Source organism: Chinchilla lanigera, unplaced genomic scaffold (assembly GCF_000276665.1).
Source record: "Chinchilla lanigera isolate Chin_1 unplaced genomic scaffold, ChiLan1.0 scaffold00007, whole genome shotgun sequence".
In the NCBI taxonomy this organism is placed as follows: domain Eukaryota; kingdom Metazoa; phylum Chordata; class Mammalia; order Rodentia; family Chinchillidae; genus Chinchilla; species Chinchilla lanigera.
In genome coordinates this window covers 8578725-8599830 of record NW_004955408.1, presented here as the reverse complement: position 1 = coordinate 8599830, position 21106 = coordinate 8578725, and the positions used below count along the sequence as shown (strand labels likewise).

At 49.4% G+C, this 21106-nt stretch overlaps 1 protein-coding gene across 1 annotated transcript in view; it reads right to left on the bottom strand.

The window, feature by feature from the left end:
* Galnt10 (polypeptide N-acetylgalactosaminyltransferase 10) overlaps positions 1-21106 on the bottom strand; it is a gene marked incomplete at its 5' end in the record, with an annotated part of 225838 nt that extends 204732 nt beyond the window's left edge. The window contains 1 exon segment of the mRNA XM_005376193.2: positions 20928-21106. Within this exon segment, the coding sequence (XP_005376250.1) occupies positions 20928-21086 (159 nt within the window).

The following is a 21106-nucleotide window of genomic DNA, read 5'->3' as shown; positions in this document are numbered from 1 at the left end:
ATTTTCGGAGAAAACCACCTGGCTCTTGATCATGTTTTGAGCCTCAGAATTCAGATCAAACCTGATTTTACTCAAAGATGTTTTATAGCAAGGAGGGTGTGGGAGGCCATGGATAGGGAGGACTAGCTCCTATCAAAGAACTTTTCTGTGTTCCCATTGCTTGAAGAAACCACATTTTTTTAGTGGCTGAAAGGGAAAGAGGGGTCCTCAGACCTGGCATACCCTCTCTGCCCTTTTTCTGATGTAGAACTCTGGAGGTGGGTAATGCAAGAGACCCAAGGCCCAGAAAGGTTTAGTAATTGGCTCAAGAACACACAGCACAAGCCAGGTAGGGTGCTGCACCCTTGTAATCCCAGCACTTGGGAGGCTGAGGCAGGAGGATCGCCATGAGTGTGAGGCCAGCCTGGGCTACAGTGAGTTCAGCGCCAGCCTGAATGCAAAGCAAGACCTTGTGTCAGAAAAAACCAAACACAGAACAGACCTACATCCTGACTGACTTACAAGGTCATCCAGGCTAGTGTTCCTTGCTCCTCCACAGGAAAAGTGCTTTCAGAGAAAGCTGTCAACTCAAGTTCAGCTTCCTAAAAGGGAAGCCTACACAGAGGAGGGGATGCATTCACCTTCCTTCCACCTCTGGAGGCATTCACATCCGTGTGGAAGTAAAGCTGAGACACTAGGACAAACAGACCTGCTGAAATATTCTGCCTGGAAACACTGTTTCCCCTCACTCCCCCCACACACAGGCAGGTGGCCTTAGGTGCACTTGCTTCTCCTGCCCCAGTTCTTATAACAAACTAACGCGAAGCCCTCGAGGACAGCACAGCTGTGTGCCTGGCTCTGAGCCGACGACAGCAGCGCCAGCAGCCAATGCTCACCACACACCAGGTGCTATGCTGGGAAGAGGGCACAGTTTATATGCACAGTACAGATGAGGAAACCGACACACAGAGAGGCTAAAGTCACCGCTCAAGACCTCAGAGCTTGAAAGTTCGAACTTAAACCTAAAAGTCTGTCCGCTGGGCCTGCGGTCTTCGCCACTCTGCCACTCACTACTGTGCCACTTGCTCAAGGTACTTGCTTTCTCTAAGCCTGACTTCTGTTATCTGTACCATGCTGATAATGGACGTCACCCGGCAAGCTGGTTCAAAGCACTAAATTCAGTAAGTGAAGTACTTGGCATCAGGACTGCCCCGCTGCACAATTCCAAGGCACGCAACTGACAAATGGAGATGCACGAGGCCTGCACGGTGCCTGCAGTGAAAATGCTCAATGCTACCATCATTATTCATTATCACTGCATGGCCAAGAACCAAGGGGAAAGCTGGCGCGTCCCTATAACTCCAACATTCTGGGGGCTGAGGCAGTTCAAGCCTAGTTTGGGCTACACCGTAACTTCAAGACCAGCTTGGACTGCAAAGAAGGGGGTCTCAAGAACTGTTTTTTGCTGTTGCTTAAAACCACAGGGAAAGCAGCTCATCATAAAGGCAGGTATCAGCTCCTCCGAAGAGCATCCCTTTGCCCCTGTGCATTCTGATTTCTCCCGGGAACTCCCTCAAGCAATCTACCAGGACTACCTTGGACCAGTTGCAGAGCATTTCTTACTTCTATGGCAGATGTAAACTTCTACAGGGCATCTACTGGTCTGTACCACGGGGTCAAGCATACAACATACCCTCAGGAACTGTGGTGATCTTAAAATGCCCCTAAATGCTCTCACACTCCTCCATTCAAGAGACGGACTCATATTCTCTCCTTCCACATAGGCTGAACTTTGTCTCATTTCTAACTGATAGCACAGAGTGTCCAAAGCAATATATATGTTTGGAGACTAGATTAGGTCACAGACAGAACTTGGCTTTGGCTCTCTCTCTCTCTGATCATGTGCTCAGCAGAAAGCACGCTGTAAATCTTCATCACGGAGAAGTTCACATGTTGAGCAACGGAGGCCTCCTGCCAACGGCCATCGAGTGTGCCGTCTTGGAGCTGACTGCCCAGACCCGGCTGAGACTCCGGTGCCGGCAGAGCTGGCCAACGTCTTGACTGCGTCCTCATGACAGACCTTGATCCGGAATCTCCCAGCAGAGTCGAACTTACTGATGCACAAAGCGAGAGCACCAATGTCTGTTCTAAGCCTTCATGTTCTGGGATGATTTTCTACACAACAATATATAATGAACATAGGAAACACATGGTGTGCCTAAAAGCAAGAAGACAACAGGAATATCATAGTTTTAGGGCAGAAGAAAAATCCACATACTTGGATGATAGCCTTCCTATTATTAGGCCAGAAAAGATACCAAGCCTGGCACTGTGCTACATGCTATAATCCCAGCTACTTGGGAAGCTGAGGTGGGTGGATTATTGGAGGCTAGGAGTTCAAGACCAACCTGGGCAGAACAGTGAGACCTCCTTTGAAAAAAACAAATCAGATGGAGGATCTGAGGCCATCTGGCTTTATGTGATCAAGAAATATGCTATGGCGTGTAGCCAAAGGAATTAAAGTCAGTGCACTACAGGAATACCTGCACAACCATGTGTACTGCGACACACTTCACAGTAACTACATGGACCCATGCTATGTGCCCATCAACGGATGAAATGTGGTCTACATAATGGAGTACTGCTCTGTTATAAAGAAGGAGCGCTGAGTCATTTGCAGGAAAATGGATGCATCTTGAGATCAGAATGTTAAATGAAATAAATCAGACACATGAGCTTAAATATCACATGGTTTCTCTTCTATGAGAAACCCAAAATATAAATAAAAAACAAACTAAGACAGACGATAGGAAATAGGGAGGTAGATCTTTTGCAAAAGGGAAGGGGACCAAGAGACGGAAGGAGGGGGTAAGGGAGGGAGAGGAAAGGGGTGAAAAAGATGTGTACCACCTCCCAAGGAGGAATGCGATCATTATGTACCGCAAGCATGTACTAATACCAAAATGAAAAAAAAAATGGTATATAGACATAATGGAGTATTATTCAGCTGTAAAGAAAAACAAAATTTTGCCATTTGCAGGAAAATAGGCAGAACTAGAGAGCATCATGTTAAGCAAAATAAGTCAAGACTCAGAAAAATCAAGTAACACATATTGTTCGTATGGACTCAAAAAAAAAGTTCACGAGAAACATAATGGTAGAAGGTCACTGCACAAGAGAAGGCAGTAAGGGCTAAGGGGAGACAGTGGAGGGAAGGATGGGATTGAAATACCTTAGAAGTATGTATGAATATGCCACACCGAAGCAGGGTTTTATAAAATTAACACACACTAACAAATAATATGTTAAAAAACCACATTTTTTAAAAATAAGAAAAGGGGGGATTGTGCGTAAGACGCCCAAGGTAGCTCCGGCCCCAGGCTTGCACTTCCCTCCCAGCCCGGGGCCAGGCTCCAGCCACACAGCCCTCCTGGGTGCTCTCAGAGGAACCAAGTCCTTTCCGGCCCTCTTGCCTTTGCACTTGGAGCTGGCCCCCTCCTCGTAGCATCCCTTTCCCTTCTTTTCATTCATTTCTAGTCACCAAATTAAAAAAAAAAAATTATTGTGAAACACTTTCAAACTTACAGGAAAGAGGAGAGTACATTGAACTCCTGCGTACCCTTCGTCTACACCGGCTGTAAGCATCTCCACATGCACTGATCGTCCTCCCTGCCTCCCCCCATTTATCTAGGTATACAACTTTTTTTGAACCATTTGAGAGAAAACAGAAAACATGGAAACTCCCTCCCTATTCCTAAATTCTTCAATGTATATTTCCTAAGAATAAAGACATCAGGAAATTGAACACTGATAGATAACTCTAGCTAACCTACAGTCCATATGCGAGTTTTGCTAATTGTTCCTATTCTGTTCTGTATGACTCTTTTTTTCCTGGTGCAGGGAGCTATCCAAGCTGTTCACTCCTTTCCTCACTCATCAAATACGTCACATGTCAGGTACTGGGAAAAGCACTTGGGATAATATAGAGCTGGAGAGGACACCCGGACAAGGCTGTTGTCCTCAGAGCATTATGTGATCAAGAAATATGCTATGGCGTGTAGCCAAAGGAATTAAAGTCAGTGCACTACAGGGAAACACACTAGTCAAATAAGCCCACTATTTATAAGGTTGTACAGTCACAAACTGAGACATGTAAAGAAAGAAGCCCTGAGTGGGGCAAGAGCTAGAAAAAGTCTGAAAGGTCCCCTGAGTAGGGACACCTGAGCTGACAGGTGGTATTAGCCAAGGAAATTCAGTGTGTATATGGCAGGGGTAGGGGGCGTGCTGAGCAAGCCTCCCATGCAGGAAGAAGGACTTGTGCAAAGGTCCTGCTGCAGAAGGACACATGGCTTGTGCAAGATCAATGAGGCTGGAGGACAGAGGCAGAGGCGATGGTACGGGAAGGGAGCTTTGGATCCTAGAACAGGAAGCCACTATAGGTTCCCAGGAGAGCCAGTGGCATAATTTACATTTCCAAAAGATCCCTCTGTCTTCTGAATGTGGAAAGGTGATGGAAATAATACAGGTCAACCAGCCCTTAGCCTTGATCCCAAAATCCAAAAAGCTTTTTTAATAACTTTTTCTTAATAACTCATTTAGTGACAAAGCCTGACCTGAATAGACATGTGGCTATTAATAGTCTTTCCTTATCCACTTAGTGTGAATACATTTTTGCCATAGGGAAAAGAAATGTGTTTGATTATAGGGAGCTACTGTAGACCCCCCCGGGGCCATGACACAATAAGGTATATGCACTGTATTAACTAAATTCCTAAAGCAGAGATGCGATATGCCCCACCCCTGGATTTGTATGTTGAGATCCTACCCACCAATATGATGGTATTAGAAAGTAGGGGCTCGGGTGGTAATTAGGTCCTGTGGGTAGAGCTCTCATGAATGAGGTTAATGCCCTCTCTCTGGCTCTGTCTCTCTCTGTCTGTGTCTCTCTCATACATACTTATCACATGAGGACACAGCAAGGAAGCAGCCGTCTGTGAACCAGGAACAGAGCCCTCGCCAAGAACCTGACCGCGCTGACACTCTAATCTCAGACTTCTCACCTCTACACCTGTGAGAAACAGAAGTGTGTTGTTTAAACCAACTTATTCTGTCACAGTAGCCCAAACTGGCTATGAGACAGTTATCAATTTATTGTTTCCTCTCAACTCCAAAGCCACCTTCATTGCCTCCTGGAGGGAAAATGGTTCTGGGTCCTTAAACCTGTTTCCCTTGCCAGTTCATACGAGGTTCTGGTGGTCAAAAGACGCAGGGGAGACACGGGAGGAGGAAGAGTTCCTTCCCATCCTGCTTCTACCATGTTCTCCATGCAAGCAGTGGGGGTGGCTTCTCTGGCACTAGGCTCCTACAGCCTGCCCAGCCTGCCCATGTCCAGTCCTGCAGGACCTACTTCTCCAATGCTCCAATCCTGCAGTGAGAAGCACCCAGGAGCAGCAGGCTCCAGAAGCTTCCCCCTGAACCCACTCCTTTGCATAGTTTTCGGCAGGATGCCTGCTGTGAGACATCTCACCGTGAATTTCCTTGCCTGGCACCCTAGTAGGGGGATCTCCGGCAAGTCTCATGGGTACGGCACCACAGCAACTTCTATGCACTCTGGAAGCAGGACTGTGACATCTCCCGCGGTCAGGGCCTCAGCTGGTGGGTAGGGTTTCTTTGGGACTCTCCCCTCTGCTAACACTCTCTCAGCCCTAGGAGTAGTGGCTGCTCCTAGATGTCTGATGTTCCTATTTTCTCTAGAGTTCATTTTTCCCTATTAGCCAGTCTTTCATTACTCTAGTTTCCTATTATAGTTATTAATTCTTTTTCTGAAAATTCCTATGTTCAAATAACTGTGTGATTTCTCCCCCCTAACTGACCTGATTAATATAACTCTGAGTCCTAAGATGTACCTAATACCAAAGGTGTAGGCTAAGAGATCGTGGACCCATGATGATAACGGTGTCTACGGAGCACTTACTAAGTGTGAGACTATTCCAAGGGCTTTGCGCCTGTGAACTCCTTTAATCCTGACAGCTACCCTATGAAGTGGGTAATACTATCATGCCCATTCTTAAATAGAGGAAGTCAGGAAACAGCATTAGGGAACATTCTCAAAGTCAAACAGCTGGTACAGGACCAGCCTGGGATTTGAACTGAAGCCTCACAACTAGGGGTCAGGACAGGGAGGGGGCAAGAACAGGGCGGGGACTATGTCCTTTCCTCTTGGAATGTCAAGTGCTTAGCAGAGAGTCAGCCAGGGGCCCACTGAGTACTCCGTCAGAAACTGACAGTTAGGTGACATGTTGAATGAAGCAGAGCAGTGGGCTTAAATGCCAGCACCACAGCAGGCTGAGACCTGCAGGCTGGGCCCTGTGCTTGGGGTGGCTGGGATTCTTGGAGCCTGTTTTGGGGCTGCTCTGCCTCATTTGACCTGGGTACGGGACACCCGACTGACACGATGAGCTCCTGGGTCTCTTTCGACATCAACCTGGGTCTCTTTCGACATTAACGCTTTTGCATTCCAGGACCCCTGAGAAAATGTATCTTGCCACCTGGCCTCAGGGCCAGACACCCTTCATGTTCTCAGCAAGGAGAAGACGAAGTCTGGCTTCTAAACCTGGCCCTACCTACACCCTAGCCTCTCTGGTCCTACACCTAGCTTTACTTTTCAGGGAGTGGCAACCCTCAATTTGGGAGACCTTGCAAACTCCATTCAATTTTCCCCATTCTGGACTTCTGACGGTGCTGCCCTCTCTGCTCTCTACCCAACTCTCAGCCCCTAACTACCTGGCTAAACAACCCCCCTCCCCTGGAAAGACCTAGCCAGGATTCTGTCTTTAGGAAGCCTTTCCTGCCCCACCCATTGCATATGCTGTGCTCAGATATAACTAGGAACCTACCAGACAGGGGACAGAGAAAGAAAGAGAGAGAGAGAGACAGAGACAGAGAGAGAGATCCTATGCCATTCTGTTTTGTGTGTGGAGCTAAGGGTCAAGGCTCAGGGCTTCTCCAGTAAACCACTGTGTGACCTTGGGTCAAGCGTTTCATCTCCCCAAGGCTGAGTGCCCTCATTTATAAAGGCGGACAGTCATGGTACATATGTTATTGGGTTGCTACAAGGACTAAGAGTGATAGCATATGCAAAGTCCTTAACACTGCCACTAGGGAAAGCAGCCAGCAATAGTTATTATTACTGTGAACAGCTTGAGCTCAGGCTGCAAATTATAGCTTGGTGGCCTCTCTACCTAGCAGGGTGCCCGTACCACAGCAAGGCACAGTGGATTAATGAATGAATTTATTCTCCTTCCACTTCAATGGCCTCCAGATTGGTCTCCCTGCTCCCACTGCCTCCTGCACTGCCATAGTTAGCTTCTGAGGGACCTCCATTTCAGTCACCTTCTGCTGAAAACCATCCATAGCTTCCTAGCCTCAAGTCTAGCCTCCTCAGCCTAGCAATTGGAGAATCTGTGATACAGCCCTCATCCACCTTCCCTGATACTCTTTGGCAAACATCTGAAGTTCCAACGACTCTGGCTTACCCACTGTTGCTGGAAGAGTTTCTCACCACTACCCTCCAAGCCTTTAAGAGGCCCCAATCCTACTATGCACACATTGCTAAAGTCTTTCTTTTTTGTGGTACCGGGAATCAAACTCATGATCTCAGGTTTGCCAGGCAAGCGCTTATGCCGCTGAGCCACATCCTCGGCCTGATCGCTGAAGTCTTAACCTTCCTCAGGAACACCTTTACAATCAGCAGCTGGCAGAAGTCCTTTCCGACCTCACCAGTGTGAGCTCCCCACCCTGGCACCCACAACACTTGGCTGGTCCTCTCCCACGGAGCTAACTCCTCCCTGTCCTGAAGGCAGTGGCTGGTTTTTTTACCTATTTTTCAGCAATCCCCCAAATCAATTTAGCTGGGACACAGAACAAAACAGCACATTATTGAAGTCGATGTAGCTGGAACTTAGAACAAAATGACAGGCAACGGAAAACAGTAAAATCAGATCGTGCCATGTGTTTATTCATTCCTATTCAAGGCTAATGGCTGTTTTTTAAAAAAAGAGGTTGATCTTTTAATCAGGAGAGGGGCTTCACTTAAAGAACACATATGTGCAGTGTAATATGCTAATCCTTCACAGGAAGAGAGGATCTTCTCCATGAATTAGAAAGGAACGGAAGTAGCAAGAAGAGATTAAGACAATTACCCCTGCCTCTGGCAGCCCCAGGTGCTCTGAGGATGACGGCAGCCCAACTCCAATCTCTGCCTCCGCCTCCACAGGCCCTCTTCCTTCTGTCTCTTTTCTTCTTCTTGTAAGAACCCCAATCAGTCACAGGATTAAGGGCCCAGTGCACCCCAGCAGGATCTCATCTTAACTAGACACAACTACAACCATCCTATTTCCAAATATGGTCATATCCTGAAGTATTGGGGCTGAGGACTTTAACACAACATTTTGGGGGATACAATTCAACCTAGAATTCCCACTTCATGGGAGCAGGGGCCCAGGGAAAGACTAAGGCACTAGCTTCTAGCACTTCAGGGATTCCTCTGTGCCGAAGGGGACACTTAACCTCACCTCCACGAACATCTCCCCTAAAGAAATACACAGGGGTCCACATTCCCAAGAACAAATGGGAAAAAATATAGTCCCAGAGAAGTTATTTCATTTGCTAAAGACTGAAAGGGAGAGTTAAAGGGAACCTCATCCAGTGATCCCACCAAGGAAACCAAGCGGATGGACCCCAGGGAAAGACGCAAAGACATGAGAGAAGAGTAAAAAAGCTTCCCTGAAAAGCTCTCACCAACAGGCCTTTGGCTGTTGCCCATGGGAGCTAACATTTGATGTCCTCTGATCTCACCAGGGGAGAGGGAAGTCTACTTCATTTTCTGCTATAAGAATGCAGAACCCTGGAAAAGAAAGTGTATATTTTGTCCCAGCATCAAGAATAGAAAGGTGTCCAAATGAGATGCAGGGGGATGGCCCCGGGTACCCTAGCGGGACAGGTATGCGGGGACACAGGCATGCATGCATTCATTTGTTCATTCCTTCATTCAACATACATCTGCTGAGCACTTACTATGTGACCCCGCTGTACAGTAATAAATAAGACAAGGTTCCTGCCCTCATGGTGCTACAGAAGCAAAGAACTAAACAAGCAAATTAGTGTGGGAATCTAAGTTGCTCTGCGGATAATTCAGTTAGATATACCGCAGAGTGACAAGGAAAGAAGTACTTCCAGCGGTTGATTCAAGGAAGGCCTGTCTGAGGAGGAGAGATTGGAGCCAGTCATGCAACAATCTTTCGGAAGAAGATTCCTTGTGTAGAGGTTCTGAGAGAAGGCGGCGCTGGATGTACGAGAAACCAATATGGCAGACGTGTGCTAAGTGTGGGGATGGGAACAAAATGGGCTTGACAGGTAAGCAGCAGCAAACAAAGCAGGAGTTGGAACTGGGTATGTTTTCAGCACAGCAGTGGTGAGCCACTGGTGGGTTCTAGAAATGGGACAGGAGCCTGTTTACACTGGTGAGAGTGCCCTCTGGCTGTGTGTAAAGAACGGACTGTGATGGGGCAGGGGTCACCAGGAACCAAGGCAGGGATCCAGGCAAGGCAGGATGGGCGAGTGGGAAGCTGGGAGGGAACAGAGGATTTGGACTCCAGTTCAAAGGGAGACTCAGATACAGCAGGCACATGGGATCCAGTGGAGAACTCGGGGCATCTCTGAGTGTCAAGAGCTGGAAGGAACCTTAGAATTCACCTCTCCCCACCCCGGTTAACACAACATACATATTAAGAAACTGTGGCACTGCCAGATCAGGGGCTGTCCAAGTGATACAAGTGAAGAGGGTCCCGTCTGAAGGGTCAAACTCCTGCCTCACAACTGCCTCACAACAGGCTGCCTCCACCTAGAAGAGACCAGAACACAGTTGGCAAACAATGGCCCACCCAATCCAGCATGCGGCCTGTTTGTACAGATAAAGTTTTACTAGCACGCAACATATTCATGTATGAATTGCCTACGGCCACTTTCACACTACAACAGCAGAACTGCACAGCTGCAGCTGAGACTGTGTTGTCTACAAAGCCTAAAATGTTCTCTCATCTAAAAGATCACTAACAGCACACTGGCAAAGTTTGGGAATGGAACCTGTACAGACAGGAGGAAGCCTCCGCCCACAGGGCTGCTCTCTGGGACCACTTCTATCCAGCTGGAGCCTCAATGGGGGTTGCCCTGCTGGGAAGGCTCCTGTGACATTACTTTTCTTTGCCCAGGACAATGGCAAAGCACAGGCATTATGATATTTGTGCCACTAAAGTTGTACAAATTAAGTTCTATAAGCATTTCTAAGAGATAGAGATGAATTCTAACTGGAAAGATCCAAGAAGGTTTTCTGGTAAAGGAAAGATCTGAGAGGAGCTTTCGAGGAGAGGGCACGAGGAAAATGCTCTACCTGACTGACGGCAAACTGGACTCTGCCGAGCCAATGGCTCTTGGTCCCCCACCACTGGGACTGTTCAAGCCAGAGACGGTTGCCCGTTTGGCAGGGCTAAGGTTGAGGGAGACCAGACAAGGTGAATGATACAATCTCTTGAAATCACGGGTTCCAGGGTAGTGGACTCGCGGTTTCTGTAGCCTCACCTTTATCTTATTTGCTGTCAGCAACACACACCAGCAGACAGACAACTGGCTGGGGGTAGAAGGAGAGACAGAGAAAGATACAGAGAGCGGAGTGAGAGCGGGAGAGGGGTGACAGAGGAATACTCGTGCCCAGAGCTAAAGAGAACCACACAACCACAGAGGGAGGAAATCTACGCCAGGGCTTTTATGCCCCTTAACTGCTTGCAGAGAAGAGGGGAAAAAAAGAGCAAAGCCTGACAATTAGGGTTAAAACTAATCAAATGTCCCTTTAATACCTCTGACTTGGCACCTGGCAGGCTTCTTAATGTGCCCCATTGTTCCCTGGCAGAGCCTTGGCGGCTGCAGCCCTCAGCTGCCTCTCCTGCTGCCAGGAGAGAGGAGAGCAGGCTGGGGAGGGGAGTAAAGGGACGAGCACCCCGGCCCCACAGGGAGACTCTGCCAGGAGCCCCCGCCGCACCAGCAGGGGAGCCTGCCAGGCAGGAAAGGCAACTGGCCTCCGAGCACAGTGTCTGACATGGCTCTCAGGGAGGGGTGGAAGGAAGAGTCTGGAAAAACAGCAAATCCCTCTTCTCCGTACTCTGCTCACACATCGGGAGGCAGATTCCACTTCGCAAGTGAGGAAATGGAAGCTAGGAGTTAAATGGCTGCCCGCAGGAGCCAACCAAACATGGCGGCTAAGGGCACAAGTCTGGGAGTCAGAAATCCGGGCAGGAGTCCCACTGCTTGTTTCTTGCGCAGGCCTGGGAAATTATCTAAGCTGCCTGAGCCTCTGTTTGCCCATCTGTACACTGACCAGAAAACAGCACTCATCTCCTGGTGTCACAGGGCTAATGGCATGAGATGGCTACAGCGCATGGCATGCATAGGTGCTCAATCAATGATCATCATTATTACTGCTGTAGAGCTAGGGGTCAAATACAGAGCTTACTCAGTCCAGGGCTGGTCGCCATGCCTGGCTGTGCCTCAGAGTCCTGTCCCACAGAAATGCACTGAGCCTCCCAGAACCTGAGGGAAGGCCCTGGACCCTGGGCAGAACTGCAGCTCCTGCCCCGGCTACAGGGCACAAGGCTACAGCCCCTGTAGACACAAGGGGCTGAGTTCAGCAGAGCTGCCTCAACAGTATGCTCTGGGGGCCCAAACCACTCTCACACAGATCCTTCTCCAGAAAAGCCCTGGATACTTTTGAGGTCTTCTCAGACAAAAGAATACAGCATGAGCCCTTTCTGCTGGAAAACTGTCTTTGCTCTCACTCTGCAAAATCCCAGCATTCCTCTGATGCGAGGACTGCGCATTCTAGAGTTTCCTCACAAACCAGGAAGCACAAGGCAGACAATAAAGTGGATTCTGTACCCACAGCACAGCTAACAAACTCACAGCTGCCCTGACACGGCTGGAACAAGCTTCTTTTGGAGGCTGGGCCTCAAACGCAGAGACCTCGGGACAGAGAGAAGCAAGAAAAACAGTTTCTTGGATGGAGATGGGGCAGGAATCGCCAAAAGCCCAAACGATAATATATTACTGTTTCCAAGTAATCCTCTCCCCCACACCCCCAGAAAGCACATTAGTCTTAGGAATTGGAGGGCTTAGCCTTTATTTGCTGGCTCTGTGAGGAGTTTTGTCACTTATGCTCTTTAAGCCTCGGTGTTCAAGTCTTTAAAGTGGAGCCCATACGCCCCGCCCTGCCTTCACGAGGAGACAGAACCAGTTGGAACTGTGCACGTTACACAGCAGGGCTTCAAACTCAAATGTCTCCAGAGGCCGGCCTGGTTCTATGAAAAGGTGAGGCAGCCAGGTCTGAGAGGCAGGGGCCATGGCCAAGCGTGGAGGGAGGTCTGTCTGGAGGGGCAGCTGCTACCCAGACCTGGCAAGTTTTCATGATACCAGAGCCCAGGTCCACCTGCCAGACTTTCAGCCTTACTACCGAAATCCAAAATAAGATATTTTTTCTAAAACTATGAAATGTTGCAGTGTTTAGGTATTGGCAACTAACATTTAAAAATAAAAACATCCAACCATCTATGGGCCAGCACTTGAGTGAGCCCATGACACCCATCTAGGGGCTATAACTGGCCCATGGGCTAGCAGGCTGAAGCCTCTGGTAAAGTTTGTTTTTTAATGTCAAGGAATAAATGAATGCAAGAAGGTCTCAAGAAAATAGTCATTAAGCATTATTACCAATAAAATAACCAGGAATTCAAACTCTGGCCACAGTATTACGAGAACAGAATCATGAACTTTCTGTTAAAGTTAGGTGCCAAATGTAGAAAGAGGTTATTTGTCAAATAGACGTGCACACACATATACATTTTATTTTATTTTATTTCTTTGGTCTTTTTTCCGGTACCAGGAATCGAACTCACAACCTCACACTTGCCAGGCAGGTGCTGTGCCACTGAGCTAAATCCCCAGCCCCCACATATACATTTTAATTGTCAGCAGCTGACTCTGATCAATGCGCAGGAGGAAACACCCAAAATATAACTCTTTGGAGCCGAGAACATACAACATACTTTAGCAGCAGGAAGTAGTTTTCATGTATACCTGCCCCTCCTCCGCCTGATGTTTCCAACCTGTTCCCTTTAGGAAACCTCCTTCCTCCAGCAGCTCCCGACTGTCCCCTGCGTTAAGCCCTGTGCTCAGGGGCCAGCCTCACAGAGGACACCCACACAAACACAAGACCTGGTGACCCAGGCTCTCAGGGGGCTGCCTGCGTGTGGCGCCCGGGCAGCCCTGGGTCTGGCTGTGACCCCTGCCTGGGTGTGGCCACTGGGCATTTAGATTAAGCAAGAGCTTTGCAGAGCCAAGAATAAATCCAAGGCCCAGGCTTGGGGAGCGCCCAGTGGTAACAGATGGACTCACGGACTCATTCAAGATCCTGCACGCGGGGTCAGCAGAGAAAGCATCTCAGCTGAGCTGCAGGCCTGTTTCGGGCGGTTGTCGGCCCTGTACATGTCTCTTTACCTCTCTGCACCTCAGTCACCTATCTTTAATTTAATCCTTGCAGGAACATGAGGAACTCGGGGTAACTGTGCTCACTCGGGAGAAGGAGCTGGAGCCCAGGGATCAGGCACGGAGCTAGCAAGTGAACCAGGTCAGATTGGATTCCAACTCCACACTCTGCCCTCTGCTCTCGCCAGCTCAAGGAAGAGGCTGACAGTGTCCATAATGTCACCCATCCCCAGGAGGCCCCTGTTCAGCCTCCTCCCAGTTACAAGCACCGCACCGTGCAGGAAGGCAGAGCCCCACCCTAGAAAGGCCACAGACTACTGGCGCCAGAGGAAAGCAAAGCTGGAGAGCCCCCGCCTCCCCTGCAGCCCAGGCAGTAGGGCTCCAGAGGGCCCCACCCATCCCGGACGGATCCCGGACTCTCCATCTGCGGGCATGGGACTGACTGTCAGTGCTAGCAGGCACCACAGGGCTCTCCTGCGGGTGCTGACTGGCAACACAGGAAGCAGCAGATGAATGCACTGCCCAGGGAGAGAAGTTCAAAGGTACCACTCCTGAAGCACTCCCGGGACGGTGGAGTGGGCCCCTGGGAAGAAGGCCTGTCTTCCGGGACCCTCAATAGGATTTGTTAAGTATGTGACCCTTGGCCCACTCCACACTGGCCCGATCATGCTCCTCAGACAGGACCCCAGAGCCTCCAGCCTTAATAGGCTCACTGGGGATTCTGAAGGGCCCCGAAGCACAAGAACTATGGCTCAGGCCAAGCTTACTTCCTGCTGCTAAAGAGCATTGTAAGTTCTCAACTCAAGTGTTGTACTTTGGGTGTTTCCTCCTGCATGTTGATTAAGGTGGGGCCAAGTTTCCTCTTCAAGGTCACACCACCCACGAGGGACCTCCTGGGCTACTGAAGAGGTTCAGTCACAGGGCAAAGGTCTCCCCCTACTGCTCAGACAACTGGGTCTCCACAGCAGCCTCACAGGAGGAGCTGGTGGCGCAGGGGTGGGAGGCAGGTCCTTTGGCCTGTCAGATGTCGAGGAACAGGACGCTGAGAGCTCATGCTGGGTCAGAGACCAGGCTGGGAGGCCAGCCCCACCCAAACAGGCTTTATGTACATCCTCGGTCAAGTACCCGCGCTTCTGTGAGCTTCTGTTCCCTCATTCCTTCCTGCCTGCCTATAACTGAGTATTTAGCAAGCCATAAAGGTAACAGGCTTAGCAGAGTGAGCGCTAAATCAATGATATTACTATTCTTACTACTAGCATCATCATCCTCATTACCGTCCGCATCTTATTAGTATTATTTTAAGTTGTAGTTTTCAGGATCGGAGGAAGCTAAAGAAAATTCAGCATTCAACACTCAGGATTCTCTTAAAACCAAAGGGAAGAAAAGACAGGCCTGTTTTTTCCCTTCCCTCTCCTATCTGCATTCAGCAGAGGGCAGCAAACAGGAACCATGAACAGATAAGAGAGAGGAGAGAGACACATGGAGAGAAAGCGACACACGCATAAATACACACCCACCCACCACAGCAAGCGGAATTGTTTCGCTTCCTCTGGCTTCCAAAGTATGAACACTCCGCCTCCTCCAGCTAAGAGGGCCAGGCAGAAAAAAGTCGAAGCTGAGGAGACAGACGCTCTTGTTCAGCTTGTGAGAAATTTTCAATGAGCTGACTTTTAGTGTACATGGGGAAGGGCAGACCTCAGGACATCTGTGAGAGAAAGGAAGCGGCCAGAGAACTTTATGAAGACAGCTTTCAACTGCTGTTCATCTCAACCCTCTACATGCCGGCAAGCACTAGCACCCACGCTTTCCCCAGTAAGAAACCGAGGCCCACAGCCATCTCAGCCCAAGGGTGGCAGAGCTGGATGGGAAGAGGGACCTTCAGACCCCAACACTGAGTCAACACAGTCTAGGGCAGCAGCAGCGAAGTCTTAAGGACCAAGTCTGAGCCCGGGAGAAGGACTGCTGCCTGCATACTGCATCAGCAGGGCTCTGGAGTAGACATTTTTGGCTTCTTGTCCAGATATCTTTCTCCTCCTCCCCATAAGAGTGCCCAAATTCTTCTCTCAGGAACGCTGCTCTTTTCCACAGTCTGGGTGGCCCAACCCCACCCCTAGCTCCAGGCTGGGTTAAGTCAACCAGCAAGTGGGTCTGACTGGTTGTGAGCTCATCAGAGGCAAACCCAGCCACGAATACATAAAGACATCCTGCTAGAAGACACACTAAAGACACTTGTGCTCTTTTCTATACAAGCAACCAGAGGAGACAAACTCTCTTCTCTAGGATCTAGCTATAGACACAAGGTCTCGAAGCACAGCTATCATATTTTCCTACCAGGGTGGCTCAGTCTAAGACAAAGCTAACACAGAGGGATAAAGTCAGAGCCAAGAGAACACAGGGAAAAGAGCCCAAGTCCTGACAATCCCACAAAGCTCTTGATCATACCACACCTGAAACCCAACTGCAGTCATGGGGCCCTGTGCAGTCCCTTAATTAATTGAGGCCACTTGGCTGAACTCATTCCGTTACTTGCAACTGATACAGAATCTGAAGCGGCTCGATTAGCTCCGTTAGCCATGGGAAGCAGTAATTGTGCCACGTGCTACACATCCTTTTAATTCTTCTACTCCCCTGCAGGACCATTTTGCTACCTTAAAGTTTCATCCATTTCACTTACTTTAAAAGTATAAAATGTTGGGAAGAAAATTTGCAAAAGTGGTTCTGCAAAAAAGACAGGTAGACTCCTGCAGATAATTGGTCTCATTAAGTAGGGCCTCCAAAGTTGCTGAGAGAAGGATGAAATATGAGTATGTTGCGGGGGGATCTTGGCAGTGAAATTGGAAAGTACTGTATTCTGGGCTGTGCTCCTTCTGTGAGGTGTGTTTGGTGACTTCCATCTCTCCTGGGCCTCTGTTTTCATACCTATGAAAAGAGGGAGTTGGACTAGATGACTTCCTGTCTTCCAGTGCTGTGTGCTAGACTAGGGCATCTCCTCAGGCCACTTCCAGGAGGGGAGGCCACGACGCACTTCCTGGCCACAGGAACTCAGACCTTTCCTTACTCTGCGCTGAGAACAGCGGTTCTCTGGAGAAGCCAGACTCTTATCTAAGTCCCTCCCTTTTCTGGCTCTGACACATATATAAGCAGCAAAAGGTCAGATACACACAAAATGCAGAAGCTACTGTGAGGAGCATTTAGCTGCCACAGACATACTTCTAGCTGCCAAGTTTGCCTCGAGGTTATTTTACACGGTGCTCAGATCCTGATGCTAACTCTGTAGAGCTGACTGCCGACAAGGTATAATTAGCAAGCTAGATGGTTATCTCTTAAATGGGCCTTTACCTCTTTAACCCCTGGTTCTATTATCTGTAAGTTACATGTCACTGGAATCAACAGATTAAAGGCTGGACATCTTCAGATTCCAGCCAGAAGAGGCACTGAATACAAACAAACGCTTAAAGGAGGGGTGGGGATCATCACAAGTTAGACTGTAGGTGGCCTCCTGCAGAAACCTTTCCCACGTGTTCTTCCTGACTCTCAGAAAGCCAGGATGTTACGTAGCATTGGAAAAGCACTAACAGTATCTATTTCCACCATCACAAATGAATTCCAAGGTCATTAACTCCACCTAAGTATCAGTGCCCAGAAAGTCTAAGGCCAAGTCTGGGCTTAGTGGGCAAGAGATTGATTAGCACCATCTGTCCAGGCCAGGGTGGGGAAGCAACATCATGATACACATTTGCCTTTCTCCCCTCTCACCACCACAGATGAGAAATCCAAGGCCCAGAGAGGTTAAACCACTTTCTTGAGGTCACACAGTGGGCTGAGGGTAGGAGAGAGAACTAGAAGCCAAGCCTCCCTGCCTAAGCCTTCCTCAGTGGGACTCCTTGGGAAACAGCAGAGGAGGACAGGAAGACGCAGGGATGCCAGCTCCCACCTAAGGGCATCTGACTTCACCAGGGCAGGCATACAGAAAAGTGACTAGCTACCCAAACGACGGCAGGCCCTCGGCAAAAAAATTAAACAAATCATTGCAGGCTACATTTCCGTGGTACTTAACTTCCTGACGGGCAAGGTTCTGCTATCAGGAAGACTGAAAAAAAGAGGCAACAAGTATTGATTTCTGGATGCTCTAAGAATAAAGTTCAGATCTGACACATGAGAAAAACTACTAATACTTGAAAATTAAAGCCATTGGTATTCCATTATCCCACCAACCTCTATTCTACAGACGCCATTATCCAGTGGAGTCATTTCTCACCGCAGACTGCGGCTCAGAAGTGGGGAGGGAACTACATCGAGTTTCCTAATGTGGGTCTTTAATAACCAGTTCCCAAGCCTGGAATATGAAACAGACCCTAGAATTAAACCAAGATGTCAAGCAGATTGGGGCTAGCAATGAGAGAGAACCCCAAATTAAAAGAAAGATGGCCTCAAAGCTGGCTTTTCTTGCTTGGTTTTGTAGCTTTCTGAGAAACCAGCTGTCTAGTCAGAGGAATGCTAAAATCCTAGAAGCATTATGTGTCCTTTATAAATCAGATGCCCTACTCAGCTCTAGAGGAACACCCAGGGTAAGCCAGCATAGCAGTTATGGAGGCTCACACTTTAGCAACGACAACACCTCCTGATTTGAAACTCTTTATTCTTCAATCCACTGGCAAAATCCAAGAGGTAAAGAACTGCTCAGACAGTGGGGAGAAAACTCTCAAACCGCAAGAACGTATTTTTTTATTCGGATAAAGTCCTGCCAGAACTCGCTCCAGAGCCTCTGCAGTTATTTCTATCAGAAAGATCCACGAGGGGCTCTGTGATGAGTCTCAGCAGTTACGGGAGCGAGAGGCTGAGCTCAGATCTGGTCAGCCCTGTCGAAGGAGCGCTAGGTGCCCCAGACAGACTTCCCAGAGAGCAGCTCGATGCGGTCAGTGCACGCTGCAGGATGCTGGGCTGAGGGATAGAACAACACTACTCCAGGAATTCAGCTCTCCCCCTCAAGGCCAGCTGACATTCAAACAAGACACCAGGGCCCAAGCCCTGGGCTCTGCATCTGTGGGACAGAGGAACAAAAAGGGGCTGTGTGGAGATTTGGCAGGGTGTTTCTGAGAGGCAGCGGATGAATGCTGAATCCTGTAGCACCTAGAAGAGCTCAACAGTGGGGAAACAACTCCCTTCTGCTACTCCCAGCAAGCAAAGAGGTTTTCTTTAAAGCTAGGGAAATCAACTGACAGAACCCCCCTGCACACACACACACACACACACACACACACACGCACACGCACACACACACCCTTTGCCATGCCAACCCCCTCCTCTTCATGCTACTCCAGAGAAAAAGAAAGGAGTAAGAACTAGACCTGCCCAGTTGAGCTCGGGGTTCCAAGCAGCTTCCAGCTGTTGCTCCCATCTCCCTCTGCCCAAAAGGCTGCCTTATCCCATCAGTGCCCTCTTGCACAAGTGAGTAATTTATCTTGAAAGCTCAGGCCAAACTGGCAGTTAACCTTGACCTTCTCTCTACACATCTGGGTCTACAGAAAATGAAAATCAGGACGTCTCCGGCATCTACTGCAAATGAAATACAACGGCTTTCTCCAGGCAGAGGCAGAATGTCAAGAGCTATTTCAAACTGGCTATATCCACTCCAAAGGAGAGTGTGCACTTGGCCAGGTCATTCCCCTTTGGGCTGGGGTTGTGTCCTAGCTTGTCCCCCAAAGCTAGGGATGCTATCAGGGACTCCACCATCAGGAAAATGAAAAAAAAAAAAAAAAAAAAAAAAAGGTGGTTCATTGTGCCCCTTACTGATTCACTGACAGTATCACAGATGCTGACACTGGACCAATATCCACATTTCACAGATGGAGAAAGTAAGGCTTGGAGAGGGAGACTGGTGATAATCAAGGACACAGACAGCAAGTCAATGGCAGAGCTGAGGGCAGAACCCTGGACTCCTGACCCTTACGCTGGTACAGGGTAGAAGCAGAGGAAAGAGGTTCTGTGAACTATGAAAGGAAAACCCAACAGATATACAGAATTTACAGGAGAGAAGTCTAAGTCAGCGTCAGTTTGAAGCAGGAATCTAGGAAAGCAGTTGGGCCCTTTGTTTCTAAACAGTAAGATATTCTGTTTGGATTGGAAAGATCAACCAGACCTTCTGGGATGGTTTGCAACAATTCCGAGTGGCAGGCTGAGCTCAAGTAGATCAGTCCTGTAGCAAAGAGCCTCTGTGTTCAAGATACCAGAACACCCAGATAGCAGCCTGCCACAGTGAACAGAAAGGAGAACCATCCACCCCGAAAGTCGGCCTCTTCCCCACCAGACCAGCCAGAGATCTGTCAAGTCTGACCCTCACGCAGGAATTACCCACTTCCCATGGGATCAAGAAAAGCCCCTAAGGAAACCTGAGATGCCCCCTGTATGAAACAGTCCAAGCTTGCATATGCTTGTCAGGAGCTGCAAGAGTCACAGTGACGTGACCAGGCTTTGCTACTGGGAAGGCACAAGTCTAACCACATGTACACAGGCACGCAGACACACACACACACACACACACACACACACGTGAGTTCAGAAGAGGCACCAAGATCCCAGTTCTGGCCACAAGAAACATCACCTCTAACCAGTTCACAAGAGACAAGGGAGGCGTCTGGTGTTCCATCCTCACAGCACTGAACTCCAGTAGCTCTGCAACATGTTGGGGATTCCGCCACCTGGACACCCAGAGGGTCAAGGGCACAAGTTCCTCAAGGTCCAGCAGGTCAGCCCTAACCCATCTCCAGGGGCCTGAAGCTGCAACTGGTGCGTGATCCGGAGCATGATCGCCGCATCCCAAGGAATGCACAGGACCTGAGCAAGGAAGGAGGGAGCAAGCAAATGAGGACAGGAGAGCTGGCAGACGCAGGTGTCCCTGCGCACATGGCGAAACTGGAAAGGGACCGATCTGGGTTGAAACACCAGGATCAGCAGGTGGAGGCGGTGAGGGGAGGGAGAATCCGGACACCAAATAGAAGCACCAGCATCTCCACTCCCGTCAGCAGAAGGAATCATCCTGGGATACAGGGATGCAGACGGGGAATTGTGGAAGTGGTAGGGGAATCACGGGGCGACAGAAAAAAAGGAAGGTAAGGCATAAGAAATAGAGCACCGGACTGGGCACCAGGAGTCCTGCGTTCTAGTTTTGGCTCTGTCTCTGACTGGACGGGGACCCTGGAGAAGTCCCCGTCCTCCTCTAAGCCTCAATTTTTCCAATCCGATGAATGGGAAAAGCAGACTCTTCGGCGTTGCCTCTGATGAGACAGACAGGTAGAGGAATGATCCGCAGGCTAGAAGACAATTCAAGGAGGGGCGCCCGGGTCCCAGACAACTGAGGCGCTCACCTGTCCGGCCACTGGGGCCACCGCCGCTCCCAGTCCCCCAAGGGTGCCGTCGGGCTGCCGCTCACGGTACAGCGCCCAGAGCCCCACGTTGGGCAGGAGGACCAGGGCCGCCAGCACCAGCGCCGCCGCCTGCAGGAGCCGCTTCTCCTTCCGCCTCATCGGGGCCGGTCAGCCCCGCC